Genomic DNA, 21,706 nt, shown 5'->3' with positions numbered 1-21,706 from the left:
GTAGTTCTCGCCATTGAGCTTTTGATTTGATGGAAGAGCAGGTAACATGGGCACCTTCTGGTCCATGATCGCCTGAAACTCTGTCTCGGCCTCAAAAGACATCTTCACCTAAAATGCATGCACAAAACACAAAAAGCAGATCCCTCTAATTGTGTGAACGCAGCCTGCTAGGGCTCTTCTCCTTCTTTACTTACTGGAGGTGATGAAAATGTAAAATCTGCACTCGAAGGCCCAAGACACAACCTTTTTTCTTCTCAAACAACAAAAATCAATAGCAGCTTCAACAACTTTGCTCCTTTCTCGCATGCCCATACTCGCCTCAGACTTGTTCTGAGATGCAGCCCTCCTGCTCGCCCTTGAATGCTGCAAGTGTAGCCTTGTAAATGCTACAATCTCCTCTTTAGGTAGGTCCATCTTGCCCTTCAATGCCCTGATACCACGACAGAGTGAAGCACTGCGCAAGTGTATGACCAAGATAGAGTGAACAGAGGGAGATGAGAGAGAGAAAGAGATACCCGCAGTTTGCGCTTTTGCGCTTTTGCGTTTTGCGTTTAGGGTTTGCAGTCCCAAAAAGGGGCGCCATCCTAGACTGATTGTGCCTATTTATAGGCCACTCTTTCATTCATTCCTCACTGCTGATTCATTTAGTCCGTCACCTCTTCTCTCCAGCCTCTTCACTACCCTCACACCCCTTCAGAAGGACATTGCGGTTCGTGCTTTGTGGCTATCTTCATCATCTTCCTTGTGCTACGGCACTCTTGTTCCCTTGTATCACATTCACTCCATGATTCAGAACTTCATCATTCCATTCATTAGAGTTTCTTTTCTCTTCTCTTCTCTTCTCCATGTTTGCCGAGTTCACTCTGTGTTCCTCCTTGCCAACCCTATTGTCTCGCTGGTACGTCATCTTTTGACATGGTATCAGAGCTGGATCTGCTTGCCTTAGCAGCAAAGATCCTCCACTCCAGTGAAGGCAAAGACCGGTGGCGGGTTCGGCATCCACTTCTCTTCTTCTTCTGCTGTATCAACATCTTGTTTTGGCAGATTTCAAGTGTTTTTAGCTTGCTTGCCACACTCCTTTCGCGGAGGACATCGCAGTCTCAGCTGTCCCTTGCTGTCATCTACAGTCTGGCACTTGTTTCCAGCCTTCCACCCGCAGTTTGCAGTTGTTTACAGCAGAGCGACTATTGTTGATCACTCTCCATTCAGAAAACAATCTCGTTTTTGCAGATTTCAGGTATTTCAGCATGCTGCCCACATCCCAAACGTGGAGAACATTGCAGTCTAAGCTGGCCATTGTTGTCTAGAACAGTCTGGCGCCTGTTTTCAGCCTATTTCACACTGTTCGGAGCTGATTTCAGCATATTGACTGCTGCTGCTGTTTTTTTCCTGCGTTTTTAGTCTTTCTCTCTCCTGCAGGTTGTCTGTGTCTGCATTTTTAGTCTTTCTCTCTCTTGCTCCCTGCGTTTTTAGTATCTCTCTCTGTCCTGCCTGCGTTTTTAGCCTTTCTCTCTCCTCACCTGCGTTTTTCTATTGGTTGCAACCTCTTACTGCTGGTTACATCCTCCTCCCACTGGCAGCTCACTTCCAGCCCTTCCACTACCTTTCCACCCCTTGAGGCAGACATTGCAGTTCGTGCTTCACACTGGCCTCACACCCCTTGAGGCGGACATTGCGGTTCATGGTTCATGGTGGCCGACCTCTTCCTTCTTCAGCAAGGCACATTGGTATCCATGGCTTCTTTACCAACAGATGACCAGACTACTGGGTGCTCCTATTGTGGCATCACCGGACATACCATCGATGCTTTGCCGACTTCGACTCTTGCTCCCCACCCCCCTGAAGTATATGCGTCTTTCACTAGGCACTCCTTGTGCCACCTCTCCTTTTTGGGCCACAGAGATTGTTTTGCATTGGCTATCAGAGTACTATGCTCAAGGCACTAAGACGCATCCGATGCGCACTAAGTCCTTTCGAGCACATGGAGGATCGATTGGCGCTACGACCTCCTGGAGATCATCACAATGCCAGTAGTAGTCTTCTCCCACTTATTTTTAGGTACAGTGGCTTCCACGACCTACGGATCTGCAGTCGGCTCCATCGAGAGACAGTAATTATTTGATACCGTCTCCTCGTCAATCTACTCCTTCGAGAGACAGTGGTTGCTCGACTCCTTCCTCTTTTTCGGCTACCTAGTCCTCTCCACTGAGAGATAGCGATTGTTGCCCAGCTCTTGCTCATTCTAAGCCCCACCCTTCCCCACCCTCGACTACTCAGGTTCGAGAGGCTACCTCTAAGAGCTCTTCGGTACCCCAAATACCTTATTCGGCACGACCGGCGGCACTTCCTTCGTCATTAGACATTTCAGAGTTCATGATCCATGATTTTTTAGATTCCCTCTCTACTTTAGAGGGGGATGTTATTTCTTTGCTTTGAGAGGGGGCATCTACTTCTTCTTTGGCTTCAGCGGGGGCCTCTCCACCTCCCACCTTAGAGGGAGAACCTACTCCACATGAAGCTCTTCACCCATCCTCTACTTTCTTGGGTTGGCTGTCTTTGACCAATCATCTCTTCTACTGATACCCAGGATCTTCAGGTACCACCTAGATCGGGACCTCGAAGGTTCAGCTGCGACTTGGTGACGAGGCATTCGTATTCCTTTCAGCATGGATGCACGGAGCTAGTGGCTTCTCTCCCGAGGTTGAGTTTCGGGTTCTCTAGTTCACTTTGTCTAGTGTTCTTTACTGCGGGTTCCCTTTCCGGTGGAAATCTTGGATCTTAGGGATCCTCTACATCTTCTTCCTTCTCTTTTCTTCTTGCCTTGGTCACTTGGTCAACATGGAGCCCCCTCTCGAGATCGAGTACATGCATATCCTTATGGTTCTTGGCACTACACAAAGTCTGACATCCTCCTATGCATTGCATGTTTTCATCATCTTTGTACTAGGGCGCTTAGGCAAGTGAACAATCTCCCCACGAGGGACACTGTCCAAGTGGCACTTGCTGCATGAGCATTCTTCAGCATGTTGCATTGCACCTCCACCTCACTCTTCTCTTGTTCCCCTTTTTGGGCCTGAGAGGGGGTGCTAAGAAACCTTTCACCCTTCACCCGTAGTTTGCGTTTTTGCATTTCTGCGTTTTGCGTTTAGGGTTTGCAGCCCCAAAAAGGGGCGCCATCCTAGATTGACTGTGCCTATTTATAGGCCACTCTTTCATTCATTCCTCACAGTTGATTCATTCAGTTCATCACCTCTTCTCTCCTCTCCACTATCCTCACACCCCTTCAGGAGGACATTGCGGTTCGTGGTTTGTGGCTGTCTTCATCATCTTCCTTGTGCTACAGCACCCTTGTTCCCTTGTATCACATTCACTCCATGATTCAGAACTTCATCATTCCATTCATCAGAGTTTCTTCTCTCTTCTCTTCTCTTCTCCATGTTTACCAAGCTCACTCTGTGTTCCCCCCCCGCAAGCCCTACTGTCTCGCTGGTACGCCATCTTTTGACAGAATGCTATATAAGGAAGCATATATGTACACCGGCATAGAGTGTATGTTTGTGCATGTCTCCACCTCGAAGATCTCACAATCTGTGAAACCCGAGGCAGTCTCTACGATTAGCAATCTGGAAACTTGAGATCAGAATGACTGAAAGTGTATGGAGGCTGGGCAGAATAAATAGCCCAAAAGAAATGCAAAAAATAATTGCAGCCAACTGCCCAAAATTTGATTGATTGCACTTGTTATGCCACATGGCACCTGCGCTGACTGCCGCCTTTGCTGACATCACCTGTACGGCCAGACTGTGTCACGTGTCCTGCCTATTGCGATTGCAAAGAACTGCTCACGAATGTATCTGCCTGTCCAGGGAATGCCAATCTCTAACAAGAGGAAGAGGAAGAGGATAGGGAGAGGAGAGAGAGACGGTTGAGGGAAAGGGATAGGAAGAGGGTGTGAGATAGGGAGAGAAGAGGAAGAGAAGGTGAGGGAGAATGAAAGGAAGAGGGAGAGTTTGAGGGAGAGTAGGGTGATGAAGCTTGAATGGAGGCTTGATCTCAAGAGAGGGAGATTGAAGAAGGAGGCTAATTTGTGTGATGAGATGGGGGGGGGGCTGCCCTTTAATAAGGATTGAGGTGAGGGAGAAGTGTGAAAGAGTAAATAAGGTTTGAAAGAAGAGACAAAATTACAAGTTTGAAATCACAACAATAAAAAAAACGTTTTTCCAAGAAAAAAGCACCAATAGCCACTTTAAAATGGACATTGTCTTAAAATACAGATTTGAACGTTGGAACCTATACAATACTGTACGGTACTTATGTATAGTACGGTACCATACGAAACATGTAAATGGATGGAATGTAACCTTGCTAGTAGGTCTACATTGGTGGGGTGGAGGATGACCCCTCTTGACTGTGGAGGTGGGGGTGAAGGTTCATCACATGATGTGCTTTCTAGGTAGGGAAGATGGTCAAGTCGGTTTGCCCTTTGCCTTTGATCAATATTCCTTGTCAAAATGGCCAAGCTTTTGGCAATGTTGTCAATACCTATTCTTTTTGGGGATTTTGCCAACCTGATTAGAGAAGTTACTTTGCTCCTCACTACTTGACTTTGTTGTGATATTATTCTTGCCACCACCTTGCTTCACCTTTTTGGAAATCAAGGCCTCCTTTGAATACTGGGATTTTTTAAGAAATTGATTGAATAGTCGAGTGTAATGTGGTAGCTGACACTCAAACTCATAGAAGGTGGGTGATTGGGGTTGTGAGATGATTTATTGAATAAAATTGAAATATATTTGTGGTAATTTATTCATGAATAAAGTGAGTTGGTCATTAGCTAACTTGGATAAGCTAGTGGCGTCAATTTCAGCAAGCAATCGCTGATACCCAATAACTATAGACAAATCATTTCTCTCAGTGATTTTGAACTCTTGGAGCTCATGGTCAAGGTTGATACGTTGGCGGGTACCATTGCGACTTGCATAGTGGTCAACTAGATGTATCCAATACTGAAGTGTTGGAGTTAAGAGTGAAATTGAGGCATAAGGCCTTGCATCAACTTGACCATGGCTATGACATTTCTACTATTCCAAGAGTGAATTGCCTCATATGAGAACTAGTGGAGGTCAGGTTGGGATTTCTATCCCTGTACAAATTTCCACAAACCTTCGGAGACATGGTGCGTCACATTAGACCAAGTGGTAAAGTTAGACCTGTTAAAACGAGTCTTATCCGCAAACATATGCTTGGTTGAGCCAAATGATGGATGGCTTGATGAAGAGGGAGATATATGGGTGGCATAGGATAGAAAGGGAGGTAACTAGGTGCTACATGAGGTATCGAAGTGCTTGGCATGGTGACTCTAGAGATGTGCTTGAAAGGAGGTGATTGACTTATGCATGGTCCACATGTCGAAAACCTATATAGGATGGTTCACTAGGTATTGTCATGTTCGTCAATTGTGTGGCCACTGGAGAGATGGGAGAATAGAATGGTGCTTGAGACATGTGGGTGGGATACCCATGCATATAGGTTCCATGGACGGTTGGTTTGGAGGATAAACTTCCACAACCAGTGCACCCCCACTACCTTGATGTGCAAAAGTAGAGGACCTAAAAGGATTGGATGTGCCTATGTTTAAAGATTCCCCTAGCGTGGTGCGTGATTGGATAGGTGGGATGGTGAATGGTGATGTGATTGGATAGGTGGAATGGTGAATGGTGATGTGAATAATGGTGTGAATGTTTGAAGATCCCTCTAGTGTGGTGTGTGATTAGATAGGTGGAATGGTGAACGATGATGTGAATAATGGTGTGAAAGTAGATGTGGGTGCAACAGAAGAAAAGGGTGGGATGGATGGGATTTGAAATTGTAGTGAAGATGTTGAGGAAGTGAATGCATTAAAATGATTTTGAGAATTTGATGATGGAAATTGAAAAAATGTAGCTAATGATAGAAATGAAGACGAAATACTATCATCAGATTGACTATGAGACATAAAACTCAAAGAAGGAATTCTAGAAGAAAAAGTATGTGATTGTTTTTTGTATCCACATTCTATGCGTGTTAACACAAAAATCAGTCCTCTTCAGGACTTATTCCATAGTCAACAAACTAAAATCTATCTTTCTCATAATATTCCAAAATTTTGCATGGATGTAGAAGCAAAAGAAGAAGAGTCAGAAGTAGAGACTTGTGTACCTTGCACGAGAGTGGATGGATTAGGTGGGAAGAATGTAACTTACTTCGGATCTCTTTCTCCAAAAGGGGGGTCCATCCCTAATGGAGGCTTCAACGGTCCTGCAACATCTTCAGGTCTATGAACAACATCTAAAGGGAAATGGTCATGTTTACCTTCAATGGCTTGCTAGGCTTGATACATGAGAATCAAGTCATACTCAACCCGTGAAATCTTAGAGAGTTTGAAACTAACCTTCCTTCTTTGAAAGGGTGGTATATAACCTGATTAAGCACTAATTACAAGAAGCATAAAATTCACATAAATTGAAATGCAAATGTTATCACTTAATCTTGGAGACTAGACACTTGATTGGTGCCCAAACTAGTGCCCCTTGAAATATTTCTTTAACTTGTATTGCTAAAGGTTGAAGTACACTGAGATCTAGGCTAATCTCCTTCAATCTTCAATACATCCTGTTGTCAATAGCAACCGGTAACCCTTCAAACCAATTTGCCCCTTGGTTTGCTTGGGGATTGGCCTTCAATTTTGCTCCTTCGATGACAAATTTTACCTTAAATAAATGTTGGCTGGCTAGCCTCATGAAATCCTTTGAAATTTTCAAATTTTAGTTGTTGAATTTCAAGTACTAGCTCCAAATTCTAAGCACTCTTTGCAAGGTGGTTAGTAAGCCCTTATTTATGCTATAGGGTTGAGCAGCAGAAAATTTTCAATTGCACCCTCTTGGGACTGAATTTGGTTGAGATCTATTGAGCGGAGTTGTGAATTGGCTAAGAGAATAGAGAGGAAGTTGGAGAGAGAAATTTCAAAGTTCTATTGACATTTAATGCTGCCCTGCTGTGAATGGCTGACTTACTAAAGCCCACCATCAATAGGAGCCCCACACGTTGTTGCTTGCCATTGTGGGCCCCAAAATTGCTATTACTTTTTGGTAGACAGCCTATATGGGTTATCACCTACCTCCAATGGCCTCTTGATCAGCTGGGGGCAGCTCTTTGACAGCCTCTAATGGTTGGGTTGATTACCAATGTGGTTGGAAAGTTGCAGCAACAACTTTCTTTTTCTCTTCTAACCTTCGGAATGCAAGAATGAGGCTGTACTAGCCTTTCCTCACCGGCATGGGCAAGTTTTGCTAAGGCAGCCTTTTAATTGCATTTTCACCAATTTTCAACCCAACAAATTTTTAAAAGAATATTCATTTTGAAAATTAATGTAATTATTTATTCTTGCTTAGAAAAAATAATTTTACTAGTTAACAATTAAATTAGCTAGGCCAATTTGTCATCCAAGCATTCTTGAGCATTTATTAGCCCTTGAATTGATATTAATTAATTAATTAATGCCTAGTTCATAGCATCACCACTGACACTTTTTGGCCAATTAAATGATGTAAGCTAAAACTAACACCAAACACCACTTAGAACCTATCTTGTATAACTTATTGCAACTTTTGCCTTTGACACCCACTAACATTTTAGATTCTCAAGCTTCTTGGCTTGTCATTGTGACTTAATTGACTTTCATATCACGTGTACCTCACATTTACACATTTGAGCTGTACTTAATTAAATGCTAAGCCAAGCATAAAAATTTCATGTCCTTGTGATAGGGTCTGTAGACTCCATGATAGTCAAAAGTCTTTCAACTAATGTCAGGACCTCGTTGGGCAAGTTGTGAAGCCACTCTAGCTTGATTCTCAGCATGGGATGTATTGGAGATTGAAGTGGTTCGAAAAGAAATCATCTTTCCTTTGATAGTTCCTATTCTTGATGGTCGAGCTTCTCAATCAAGGGCCTAGGTTTCTTCAAAGAGTGCCTAGCTTAGATACCATGTAAAGAAATATTCGTTTGTCGATAACAAATACAATTGTACGACAAAGCACATATTGTCCTTGGCTTGTCGTTGTGAAATTATAATCTTGTGCTTGTGCTTGGCATTTTGTCTTACGCATTAAGGAAATATGCAGATATTGTACGACAAAGCACATATTGTCCTTGGCTTGTCGTTGTGAAATTATAATCTTGTGCTTGTGCTTGGCATTTTGGCTTCACATGTGATGTATAAGTTTGCTATTTTACAATGATGAGCTAAGGACCTTGAGATGTTAGTGGGTGTCAAAAGCGAAAAGTTGCACTAAGCTATTCTTGATAGGTACTAAGTAGTATCTAGTGTCAATTTTGGGCTAAAAGATTTTATTTGCCAATAGTCAGTGATGATACTAGGAACTAAACATTAATTAATTAATGCTAGTTTAGGGGTCAATTAATGCATAGGACCACTTGGGAGTCAAAATGGCCTAGCCAATTTAATTGTGGATGGGCACATTTAATTTTTTAGGTAGGGAAAAGGGTTGGAATTAACTTTCAGAATTATTATTCATAAAAAATTAGTTTAAATGGCTGTAAAATCCATTTAGAAGGTTGCCAAGTGGTAAAACAGGCTACCATTTGGCAAAACTTACCCATACAAGAGAGGGAAAGAGGTTGTTAGAGCCTCATTGTAACATTGTGGAGGTTGGGAGAGGAAGAAAGGGTGGTTGTTGCAATTTTCCAGCCATTGGTGATCAACCCAACCATTGGAGGTTGTTAAGGAGTTGCCCCTAGTTGATTAGGAGGCCATTGGAGGTAGGTGATAGCATAGCCTCTGTAGGTTGTCTTTAGGTAGGTAACAAGAAGTTTGGGGCCCATGAGGGGGTGTTTGCATGTGGGGCTCTTGTAGGTGGTGGGCTGTACGTCATTCGGCCATTTCCAGCAAAACAACAACAAATTTGAGCACTTTCTTGTGATAGAAATAAGAGATTTCTCTCTCATCAGCTCTCTCCGATAAAAGAAATCTCTCAGTACATTTCAGCTATTTTCAGGCCTTGGTGAAGATTAGGCTGTTGTACCCTAATTTATAGCAGAAATTAGGGCTTAGCAGCCACTCGGGTGTCGTGCTAGGAAATTGAAGGTGTAGCAGTTGAAATTAGTAGCTAGAATTCGAGGAATTGCTAGAGATTTCAAGAAGCCAGCCATCCCAATTGGATTTGGGGCTCATTTTGACAAGACAAGGGCCAATTGGAAGCCAATCCCATATTGGATCAAGGGGAAAATCAGATTGAAGTCTACCTTGTCATTTTTAACAGCAAGAGACATTGGATAGTGAAGGAGATTGGAGCCAAATCTCAGTGTGCTTCATCGAATTTTAATAGAAGGTAAAGAAATACCACAAGGGGTGCGAATTTTGGGGATCAACTGGGTGTCCAATGTCCAAGATTAAGTTGTAACATTTGTATGTTAGTTTATGTGAATTTTATTGCTTGCTGTGTAATTAGTGTTAAATCACCCTATCTAAGAAGGAAGGCTAGTTACGACAATGCTCATGCAGTAAACACACTATGCAGGGTGAATACAAAACCTTGAACTCTCATATCTTTAGGACTAGGGCAGAGAGTGTGAGCTGGAGAGTGTGTCATCCTCTATACGGATCCAGAAATGTAGTAGAGGGCTCCAAAAGCGTACAGCAGCAGCAAATGCAGATTTGGAGAGGCTGGATCAGTGTTAGATGAAGTTGGACAGCTTGGAAGAGTACATAGCAGGGTGGAACTTGTTAGTAGGATGCAGATGATGCTGCAACAGCAAAACACAACAGTATTGATGATGGGGCAGATTGAACAGCAGTGGCTGATCAGTAAAACGGCAGTATTGATGATGTCAGCACTCAAGCAGCAGCATCAGGCTGGAAACCCAGGCTGGTCTGATCTGCAGCGGTCAAAATGCAACACTTTGATGGTTGAGAATTTTCACTAGCTGACGGAGAGAGGCTGGATATAGACGCCAGCTGGTGGACAGCAACCTCAAACTAAGATATTTGCCGGAAAGGGGCGTGGACAACAGAGGACAGGTGCCAACAATCTGTGAAACAAGGATGGGCTGAGTGGTAGGCAGCTTGTCTATTTATAGTTGAGTGGATCCTCCCAAATTAGGGTTTGGCTTATGGGACACTGACCTAGGTGGTTATGCTCGGTAGATTCATAGATTATCATGTTTTGTATTTGAGGATCTACATGTGGATTGTTTTTGTTGGTGACTTGGAATTGATCTATGCATTTTGTCTCAATCATTTATCATTGATGTATGGATATGAAGTGATTATGATCTTTGATCTTGGAGAAATCGTCAGGATTTCGAGGATAAAATTTTTGGCAGGGATGGTTTGTTATAAAGTAGTTAACTACGCTTGATGACCTTTGACTTAGGGTCGTCTACACTAATTTATGGTTACTTTTCGGGGGTTTTTTAGTAGAGCAGGGCTAGGGCATATATAGGTCAGCTTTGTATTAGATTAGTGCTTTTGATTAGTTTAACCTATATGGTTCTATTGAGAGTTCTCTCCCACCATATCTTGGGTTTGTTCAAGGTCCACCATTGAGGTTATGTATGCAGCTTCAGCCCCTTTGGATACACACTCCTAAGTCCTTTCATTGATCTTGGTTGCTTGGGACTTTTCTCTTGGCAAGGCATGTTTGTTATTCCATTTATGACTTGCATTGGAGTAACGAAGTCATGGGGCTGTTGAAGCTTTACTGGAGATACCGTAACTGATGGAGGTATCTAGAGTGAGCCCTTCATGCCATGTATTTTGTGAGTATTTGGATATATATAGATGGGATGTTTCACCTTCTTGCATCTCTGTGTATTAGGGTTTTCTTCTTCTGTGTTTTGACGTTTGACAATTATGGCCCAAATTTGTAAATAGTCCCCTCATGTTATAGCGCACATCTTTCTATGATATTGCAATATGCCAGAATATATGTGACCTTTTCAGTAATCTCACACGAATGAAGGTTTGGAAGTTTGACAAAGGATCTTGAGAATGATGAGGCATGGCACACAAATTTTCAAGTACAAACTCTTTTCAACTTCCTTTAATCTTTTTAGCATTGCAACTTTTCTGGTAATTTACTGAAACTATGATTACCTTTTTGATTTGGACTCTATTTCCTTGTCAGCTAGAGATGTTCTGTTGTAAATTGTACATGGATTATGGCATTAGAGTGCAAAGATGAATCTGTTGCATGAAGCATGAAAGATAAAGAAATTGATCTGAAGATTATGTGTTTGGGTGCAGGGTTCAATAAGTCTTTTCTTGCGATGCTAAGACAGACTGCAGAATTCAATGCCTTGTCCCTCAAAGATATTCGTGTAGCAGCAGATGGAACAAGGAAGGTAGAATGTCAAGTTCACTCCAGTGGCTCAAGTTTTTTGGTCTGCAACCATCATCATTAAGCAGTTCTCTCATATTGTTTTGCTAACAATTTTTTTAAATTATTGCAGATGATATTTGGTTTAGGAGATGAGGATAGAATTGAGACTGTGGTTATCCCAGGTCCTAGAAACCGAGTTACTGTATGTGTTTCTAGCCAGGTTGGATGTGCAATGAATTGTCAGTTTTGCTACACCGGCAGGCAAGTCCTAAACTTGAAATGGATTTTGCTTTATATTCGCAGTAATAGGTTCTAGATTCCACTCTGCCAGCAATAGCTTTCCCAAACTCTATGAACCGTGTTTCTTTTGCGGATCACCTGTGTATTTCTTTTGTCAAACTCTATGTCCTCCTCTGCATTCCTTTCGCAAACTCTACATCCTCTATTTGAGATTCAGTAGAAATGTAGCCGGTAGTATACTTGTAACAGTTTACACACTCACCTAATGGATTCTAGTGAAAATAAACAGCAAAAATTGATGTGTAACTTGATTAACCTCATACTTGTTGAGAAAAGCTTTACCTTGGTTTTGTTCCATGGTCAAATTTTCTGAGTTCATCCTAAGGTTATAATCATTTGCAAGTCTACGAGGCAATCACATCCAGTATCACAGTTGAAAATGATTCTGACATGTCCCTGTGAGTTCATTATTGATTGTTGCTGGTGGCTGTATCTGCAGGATGGGTTTGACAAGAAATTTAACCACGGCGCAAATAGTGGAGCAGGTGGTCATTGCTCAACGTAGATATGCAAATGAGATAGGTCCAATCACAAACGTTGTATTTATGGTTTGTGACACAGCACTTGGATGTTTTCCCATTTTACAATGTTGTCAGCGTGTTTTTTTTCATTTCATCATTCTTGTGGGTAAAAAAGCATTTGCTTAATATCACTGAAAGACTAGGTGGTCTGTGAAATCAGAGAGTGATTGCCAGCATAAAGTGGGGAGAGAAACCGATAAACTGATATTGGTTGATGCTTGTAACAACAAAAGTACATTAATGTAAATTGTGCACTTGAATTCCGGCTGTCACAAAGGGCTTTAGCAGAGATGTCATGAATCTGCAGCTGCAACTGCATGGAAGGTTGAGATGTAGCAAATTTATCTCCCAAGGTTTTCTGCAATTTGGTACTGTCACTCAATCTCCAGAAGTGTCAAAATTTCTGGCCCTATTAATACAAACTTATGAAGTCAATAAAGAGAGCCAAATTTTGTATGTCTCAAAAGCAAGGTGGATTCTTAATGTATGTTGATCTGTACATTGAATTTGATTGATCCTAGGGCTATTTGGATAATCTTCAAGAATGATGTACAGCATGATACGTCAATGAAAATCGATTCTCAGTTGCTCTCTCTTTTTCTTTCTCTCTCACACTTTTTTTGTAAAATCACTGTTCATTATATCATTAATGTACAAAGAGAAGACTAGGGGCAGGGTAGCAGCCTGGATGAGGTGGAGATGATGATGGAAGAGGAGAGCCGGCACTGAAATTGTGTGATGAAAGTGGGAGTGCACACTAGGTCTTCTATTTTAGAACATCCGGAGCTAGTTGTCATCGTGAATATTCTCAACTCTCATTTAAATTGATTTAAGGCCGTTTGGGACTATTTTACGAGCCAGGAAAATACCAAAAAGATATGATAAATTAAATTGCAATTTTAGGTGGCCTAACATGGGTTGAGGGAGATACCAATGACTATTACTGAAATCGCCATGAGGAAAACAAGTACTTGTGAGGTGGAAGGGGATTGGAGGCATAATTACGCTGTACATGTCAAATGAATATAAAAGAAAGTTAAAAGCCAGGATGTTCTCCTTGAAAAGTGAGTGCTTGTTGCTGTTACTTGGATGAATCAGTGATACAGGGAAGTATGAGGCTGCATATTGTTTGTTTTACTGGATCATGTATTGTTAAAAACTAGCATTCCTCCAGAAAGCATGTTTGATCAGTTGTTCTGGTTTGCAGGGTATGGGAGAACCTTTTCACAATATCGACAATGTGTTACGGGCTTCAAATATTATGATTGATTTGCACGGTTTGCATTTTAGTCCTCATAAGGTAACCGTGTCTACCAGTGGACTTGTACCTCAGCTTAGGCGATATTGTCAAGAGTCACCTTGTGCACTTGCTGTAAGTTTGAACGCTACAACGGATGAGGTATACATTTCGTGAAGAAATTTTTAAATCTTGTGACTGTAACTTTTTAAATCTATAGTTCTGCCCTTTTTTTGCTGCTGACTAAACTAACAGACCAATTGCAATCATACATTCAGGTAAGGAATTGGATCATGCCTATCAATCGTAAATACAATTTGGATACACTGCTTGGTGCATTGAGGGAAGAGTTATCAGTAAAGGAGGATTTTAAAGCTCTTATTGAGTATGTTTTGCTCAAAGGAATAAATGACAGGTATTGCTTTGTTCCAATTATATAATGGCAAGGCAAATATACCACTAGTAACTTTTAAGTTATCTGTTAATCCTTTAATTTCAAGCCTATATTTGTGTGCTTGGTGAATGAGCAAGACATTACTTTTTGGAAAACAACAAATATACTTGGATCCATTCCATTGTAATGCTCAAGCAATCCAATGTGACATCTGAGTTGAAATATTGACTCGTTAAAGAAACAAAGTATACAAGATTTAGCCTAGTATGAATCAACCAAAGTAATTTCCCCACAATTGATCTATAAGTATGCTCATTGAAGGGCTGACGCAGGGAATCCTTAGAAAGCTTGGCAATGGGATCAAGGCCATGGGTCATGTGTGATCGTGCAGTATCGCTCAAGTAATGAAGGGCTGATGCAGGGAATCCTTAGAAAGCTTGGCAATGGGATCAAGGCCATGGGTCGTGTGTGATCGTGCAGTATCACTCAAGTAATGAAAGGCATACTTTTGTTGTGAGACAAAAATATTATCCCCAAATCAAACTACCTCCATCCCCAAGGAATAGGATAATTGACCAAGGTTAGTCATTAAATGTGGAACAAAGTTGGGTCTTTATATTTGCTATGGTAGCAAAATCTAAGCGTGTGATAAATAGATCATCGACATATAGAAGAATGTAGACGATTACCTTTGAAGTAGATTTTACATATGGGTTTGGGTCATAAGGGGTAAAATGGTAACCATCAATTTTAAGGAACTCATCCATCCTATGGAACTAGGAACATGGTGCTTGCTTTAATCCATAAAGAGCTTTCAGCAAACGAAAGACCTTGTATTTATAGTCCGTAGAAGAAAATTAGGGAGGCTGCTCCACATAGAGTTTCTCCTCCAAGTAACTGCTTAGGAAAGCACTTTTGACATCCATCTGATAGAGTGGCTAATTGTGGTGAGCAGCTAGTGCAACCAACATACAAAAGGATGTCAATCATGTAGTGAGGGCGAAGGTCTTCTCATGATCTATGCAATATTTTTATCGAAAATCTTACACAAAAGAGCGAGCTTGGTATTTATCCAAAGTTCCTTTAGCTTTCAATGTAGTCCTAAAAATCCACTTGGTCCCAATGACTTTCTTGTGGCTCAAACCATCCACCAAAGTCCAAGTCTCATTTCAGTTAATGCTCTCAAGCTCCTTTTCCATGGTTTCTCGCCATTGGGGATACTTTAGGGTCTCCTTCCAACTCTTCGGCTCAAAATACGCCATATAATTTGCCGTAAAGATAAACACAAATGAGACACTAGGTGTAATTTAGGTAGATCTTGAAGGGCATGCTGAAGTGGATTTTGGTGGAAGGATTGCCAAATCCCGTATGGTTTGTTGGTATCAATGAGGTAATGGATCTCACGGAGGGGGCCTAGGTACTGAAGATTTTGTAGATGGGTGAGGAGCAGGTAGCAGATCCGGTTCAGACAACACTATCTATGATATAGTAGGTGGAGAAATTGGCGTAGAGGTTGGTGTAGTAGGCTGTATAATATCCCTCTCATAAAAAAGGACATCTCTCCGAACAATCACCTTGTTTGTCCAAGGATTGAACAAGTGATAGGCTTTCATCTAAGGAATATTCAACAAAAGTAAGTAGATTAGCTTGGGAAGTAAGCTTTCCTATCTTATCATCAAGAGTGTGTGTATAAGCATGATACTCAAGAACTCGGAAGTGGGAAATAATAGGCGGAGTGCCAAAAAATGCCTCGAAGGGGGTCTTCGAAGGGACTGCCGCAATTGGGCACTGGTTGAGGATGTACTTTGAAGTATTAATAACCTCGATCCAAAGGCACCTACAGAGCTTTGTCGTAAACAATGTAGAGCATACCATGTTTACACAATTTGATTCTTACATTCTATGACTCCATTTTGAGAGGGGGAGTTAGTAGAGGTGAGCTAGCAAGAAATGCTGTGCTCCTATAGAGACTCAGTGAACTTGTGGGAGATAAATCTACCACAATTATCAACTTGTCAGATAACCTATAGAACGACTTTTCTGGTTATGTACCAGAAGCATCCATGATGAAAATTAGGTGAATTTGTCAAATTTATGCTTTATAAAGTACACCCACATGTATCTAGAAAAGTCATCTACTACCAAAAAGAAGTACAGAGAGCCATCAAGGGCGGCAATGGATGTCGGCCCACAAAGATCAATATGAATTAATTGAAGGGCACCTTAGTTATATGTATGGTCTTTTGAGGGAATTGAGTGCGGTGCTATTTTTTGAGTTGACAAGTTGGATTGACATCCTTGGATAGTTTAATGCATGGAAGGTCCTTAATCATTTGACGGCGTAACAACTCATAGAGAGAGTCATACCTAAGGTGTCTGAAGTAATAATGCCAAAGATGCTCTTTGTTCGTAGGGTTCCATGTGGTGGTCGAAGCTTGGAAGTGGTGAAACTCTGAGTCCTCAGTTGTTGGCGGGTGGGGAAAGAAACAGAGTCAACCTGTAGAGGCCACTAGGCTATGCCTCACCGTGAGCAATGACTAGACTAGTTTGAGAGTGACCTCAACTATGATCGTAGTAATGAAAACTGCTCACCCAAATCTGCAAAGTTGCTGAATGGACAAAAGGTTTACCCCAAGATGGGAAACATAATATACATCTTCTGGCAATGTGAGATCTCGGTCCTTGTCAGTATCAAACTTTGTGTGACCTAGACGATGGATCTTGACCCATGAGTTGTTCCCACATTGGACACTCGCGGCTGCAGTGGCTCAAGAAATAAAAATGTCATGGATGGGGATCATATGATAGTTGGCTCCACTATCCATGATTCAAACAGGAGAATATGTGTTTCCTTAGGTAGAGTGGCCTCTGTGGTCACCTCATCATGAGGTAACTTGCGAATGTGGACTAAGCTTGTAGCCTTTGATGTCTCTATAAACACGAGATGGGCCTCATGTCTAGCAGACCAATTAGACATGCCCACGGGAGTTAGAGAATGATATTGGCTATGATAGCTAACTGGTAACATTGTGGGTATGGCCTCGCCATTACCCTCGATTTTGGTTGCTACTACCTTGCCTCCCTTGCTAGGGTTTACCTGACTAAGGGGCGGGGGTCTGAGTCTTTTGTTTGGGTTGCCTCTTGCCTTTGATTGACACTCATCAAAATGATAGTGTTGGCAATACCTATTTTTCTCTGTTTGAGAAATGGGGCTTCAATTTTGTGAGGCCAATCAATCCTCCAAATAGATGGAAGTAGAACAGATACATGCTAGTCCTCGACTAGCTCACCCTGATTACATCCGTCAATGCAGAGCCCGCAATGCCATAGCCAATGTTGAGCTGATGCAGGGATTGCTTTCCAAGTATCACTCTCAGTTGCAGCACTTCCCACTTGCGTCAGAGCGTTGTAGTCATCTTCTCGACTGCTATGCGGCTGGTGATCGTACTCGGCGCATCAATCTCGACTTTGAGCTTCAAGAGTTCTCTATTAAGGAAGGGGATGATCTGAAAGTCAAGTTGGTTGAATATAGGCGGTTACTTGCCGAGTTCGCCACTACTGGCTCTCGAATGTCAGATGAGGATCAGGTTACATTCTTCTTGAATAAGTTGTCCGACAAGTACTTCAATTTCATTCAACACATCATCTTCCAACCTAGATTGCTAACCGGACTTAGAAGACGTGCACTGGAGAATTCAAATGAGTAGTCCATAGATACTTAGTCAGTTTGACCTTAATGTCATCCCTGTTAGTGATTTTGAAAATTTGAAGCTCGTGGTCGAGGTTTATTCGACAGATTCTATCCCGAGCCACATATTGGTCATTTGAGTGTTTCCACTTCTTTGAACCTAGGTCAAAGTGTTGTAGTTGTGAGTAAAATTCAGGGAGTAGACCTTGTATCAGCTCGACCTATAGTGGATGTATTTTTGGCCCTCCATGAGCGGACAACTCCGGTGAAACAAGGCATGGATTTAGTTGGGGTTCGAGCTCCTAGACAAGGTTTCACAAGTTCTGAGAATCTAGAGCATGTCTCATCAGGTTTGACCAAGTTGTATAGTTAGACCCATTAAAATGAGTCTTATCAATAAAAGCATGGTTAATTGATGAGGACGAAGAATTGTGGGGTGTCTAGAAAGAAGAAAAAGGGGGATAGTAGGGATAAGGAGGGGATATGGTGGATGGGTAGGAATAGGCTGAGAGGGATCCACAAGTGCTTATGCAGAAGGCATGAGGACTTTCAAACCTTGCATAATTGTTGGGTGAGGCACAATAGTATAACCACTAGGAATTGCAGGCATGAGGACTTTCAAACCTTGCATAATTGTTGGGTGAGGCACAATAGTATAACCAAATGGCCCACTAGGAATTGCCATGGTGGAAAGAAGAAAAAGATAGGGAGGGGATATGGTGGATAGGTAGGAATAGGCTGAGAGGGACCCAGAAGTGCTTATGGAGAGGCATGAGGACTTTCAAACCTTGCATAATTGTTGGGTGAGGCACAGTAGCATAACCAAATGGCTCACTAGGAATTGCCATGGTGGTAAATTGTGGTATCAACTGGTCCACACTTGGGTAAGCTTGGAAAGGTACCCCATGCTGAGAATATCACAAAGGTGCGTAAGGTGGAGGAACCTCCCCATAGGTGCATGAACACCACTCAGAAGTGAAGGTGTAGAGGTCCTAAAGGCAATGCCTATGTTAGAAGAATTCCCCAATGTGGTGTGTGATGTGACATGCAGTGTCTGAAAGGGGAAAAGTAAATGATGTGAATGGTAAGGGAGATGTAGCAGATGAAGTAGGTGAGTTTTGAAATTGAGGTGTAAATGATATGGATGCATTAAATTGATTTTATTGATTTAATGATGGAAATTAAAATGAAGATGAAGATGCAGAATGCATTGAAGGTGAAACACCAACCTCATTCTGACTTTGGGAAGCATTATTTGCTAGATCATGGAATCATTACACAAAAGTGGCTGTTCGTGGTTGTTTGCAAAATAAAGGAGCTAATTTATGGCCCCTACAAATTTTTCTGTTTGACACCACAGAAAGGCGATTCTGAAGTGTTTACTTCATAGCTAAGTACACTATAGGAATATTAATTGGAAAAGTGAAAGGTAAATCAATTATTGGAATCATGAAAGCCAAATGTTAATTGCAAGCTCAAGGGTGGGTGCGAGTTCTTCAAGCTCAAAAACTATGACGTGTCATCCAGAGGCACCTGTTTTAGGTAAAGAAACTTTGTTCAGATTAGACTCCAGAGATCTTCTGTGAGATTTGTCTGAAGAGAGCTGCTTTTCTTGCTTTATTGAGCAGTTTCTCTCTTTTACCAGCTATCTCAGTTTAAAGCTGTTGCTAGTGGTCTTGTTTGAAGGAAGGTGGGAGGGAGGGAGAGAGCCAGGGAGGAAGACAGGCAAGCAGGCAGTGGCTTATTAAAATTTATCTGGTTACTTTGGAGGCTAGTATGGAAGATGCACACAGATTAGTTAAGCTGGTCGAAGGTATACCGTGCAAAATCAACCTGATCTCGTACAATGCTCATGATGGGGCCGCATTTCTTCCGAGTTCTGAGCACCAAATGAAAAACTTTATGGATGTCTTAGCAAAAGCAGGCCTTGTTGTTGCTTTCCGTCACAGTCGAGGAGATGATCAAATGGCAGCTTGTGGACAACTAGGAAAAGTGGGAGTAGAGCAGGCGCCAAGACTGAAAGTCCCTGTGCAATTTCAAGCTGCATTAATGCAATAACTATTGCATGGATGTTTTGCTAGAGGCTGATTCAGCACATTTTCAACATTCGACAGCAACCACTGTGATGTGGATGTACTATCATCTCTAACAGTTTTGTGCAAGTCTAACTGCAAATATGGTCAGTGAGAGTCATTTCCATATGTATGTAGATGACATATTTTTTACTTCACCATTCAAACTGCATACTGCTATGGAAGAGACGTGCATGGCAGGTATGAGTTTCCCTTTCTTGTCCTATACAAGCCATTAATGTGTTAACATCTTTTGATTTCTACTGACTTTTGACATGACATGCAGGCCATCTGTTTGCCTCTTAATCATTGACAAACTCCTTGGTGGGAACACGATGAAGCCTATCTGGTATGAATGGGTTGGTGATGACATAAAAGGATCAAATGTGGAGATTGGAATCTGATTTCATTTTCCAGCAAAACACCACCCAAATATCAAATTTACCCCCAGCTCTTTACCAAGATATCTTCTCAATCCTTTTGAGAATAAGACACTGGACTTTCTACAACCTCCTCAACATTTTACTGCAAGTTCCTGAAAGCAAGAAGTTTCTCAGGAACATGGAAGTACTACAATGCTAAACCAGCTGCAGGACGTCTGAAACTTCAGGCTGTGTACTGAGGGTTAAGATTCAAAATTCGGTCTGCAACATCCAAGTTATAATACATCAGCAAGGAATTTCTTGTACAAAACATGGAAGGTTGTCTGTTGTGTTGAAGCACTGCACTGAGGACTAAATTCTGAAATGTATCAGGCTGTGTATCTCAGATTGTGGGCCTTGAAACTAATCAGACAAATCAATGTTAGTAATATGATTAGAGAAGGATGAACATACTGCAATGGCTAAGTTATGCTATATGTCATGTGTGCAGGTCAAATGTCCCTGGTTAAGGTTGTCTGTCTCTTCTTATTTGACATATAGATAAAATGTTTGGCAACCCATAAGAAGAGGCCAGGCAGATTTGATGTGCAGGTCAAAATGTAATTAGAATACTGGTTAAAAGGTTTCATGAAAGGTGATGTTCAAGGCACTTTGAGCATTGTGATCTTTCTTCGAAGTCTAAAATGAGCATCATTGGTGTTATTTATAAATGAGTATTGTCATCAATTTCCTTACTAGTGTGGACATTGTACCACCGGTTGGTACTTAAAGCTAAAGACCCTATGTCATGGTCATTTGCAACATAAAATTTGGCGTGAGGTTTCAAGAGTGAAGGCCAACAAGTGTTGTGAGTTGTCCAAAGAATTGGTTATGGCTTTGTGGATGTGAATTGTTTAGATGCTCCTAAACTTTACACATGAAGCTAACATTAGATTATTGTGTAATGTGTATGTAATATTGGGTACATTAACATTTAATAGGATTATTTGATTTAGATCTTACTAAACTTTACACATGAAGCTAACATTAGATTGTTGTGTAATGCATATATAATATTGTGTGTTAACATATTATAAGATCGAAAATAATAAAAAGATTCTAAAATGATAGGATGTGGACCTAAATGAAAATATGTAAATGAGCTATATTATGGCTCCACTAACTCGCAAATGGAGTGTATTCTATATACAATACAAATTTAAACATGGAGTGTCACGCATGAAGGAGCATCTTTTAAGGATACCAAGCAATGTAGCTACTTGCATAAATTCATCATCAAATATAAAAGTCTTGTTTTGGAAGTTTTGAGATAATAATAAATATAAAACTAAATAGTCTAAAAGCCTATGCATTGACAACCTTGAAGGAGTACAAATTGCATCTAGAGTTGAGGAGTTTGATGAGGTGATTGGTGTTCCATATGTTCAATTTGATAGTGGAGCAAGTTCATCTCATGTAATAGGCCCATTAACCCAATATTTGGAAAATGAAAGTGGTGCAAGATGCTCGTCTAGGATAGAGATTGTGCGAAGAAGTATTGAGGGTATGACTTGAAAGGCAAAATAACTTAATATTGCATCAAAATGGATACAAGCTTTATGAGAATGTGACATTTCTTTTGATGTCATATGAAATCCAATATTTTAGAATGCTTTAATGTCCACAGCTAAAGATAGATAGAAACAAAACAAAGCTATAGATATATCTAAAATTCCAAGTATTTGATTTTA

At 41.3% G+C, this 21,706-nt stretch overlaps 1 protein-coding gene across 4 annotated transcripts in view; it reads left to right on the top strand.

Annotated features, from left to right (window-relative positions):
• LOC148029732 (Radical SAM superfamily protein) overlaps nt 1–20,678 on the top strand; it is a 113,387-nt gene extending 92,709 nt beyond the window's left edge. For all 4 annotated transcript variants that reach the window (XM_087686048.1, XM_087686050.1, XM_087686049.1 and 1 more), the window contains 7 exons: nt 11,306–11,403; nt 11,512–11,642; nt 12,121–12,229; nt 13,410–13,601; nt 13,718–13,854; nt 19,297–19,794; nt 19,880–20,678. In XM_087686048.1, coding sequence (XP_087542174.1) covers nt 11,306–11,403; nt 11,512–11,642; nt 12,121–12,229; nt 13,410–13,601; nt 13,718–13,854; nt 19,297–19,579 — 950 coding nt within the window. In that variant the 3' untranslated portion in view covers nt 19,580–19,794; nt 19,880–20,678. The remainder of the gene's footprint in view (nt 1–11,305; nt 11,404–11,511; nt 11,643–12,120; nt 12,230–13,409; nt 13,602–13,717; nt 13,855–19,296; nt 19,795–19,879) is intronic.
• The last annotated feature ends 1,028 nt before the right edge of the window (nt 20,679–21,706 follow it).

Source organism: Lygodium microphyllum, chromosome 10 (genome assembly GCF_053477565.2).
Source record: "Lygodium microphyllum isolate KBCC chromosome 10, Lygodium_microphyllum_v1.1.10, whole genome shotgun sequence".
Lineage (NCBI taxonomy): Eukaryota > Viridiplantae > Streptophyta > Polypodiopsida > Schizaeales > Lygodiaceae > Lygodium > Lygodium microphyllum.
Note: the sequence above shows the minus strand (reverse complement) of the source record. Positions and strands in the feature narration are given on the sequence as shown.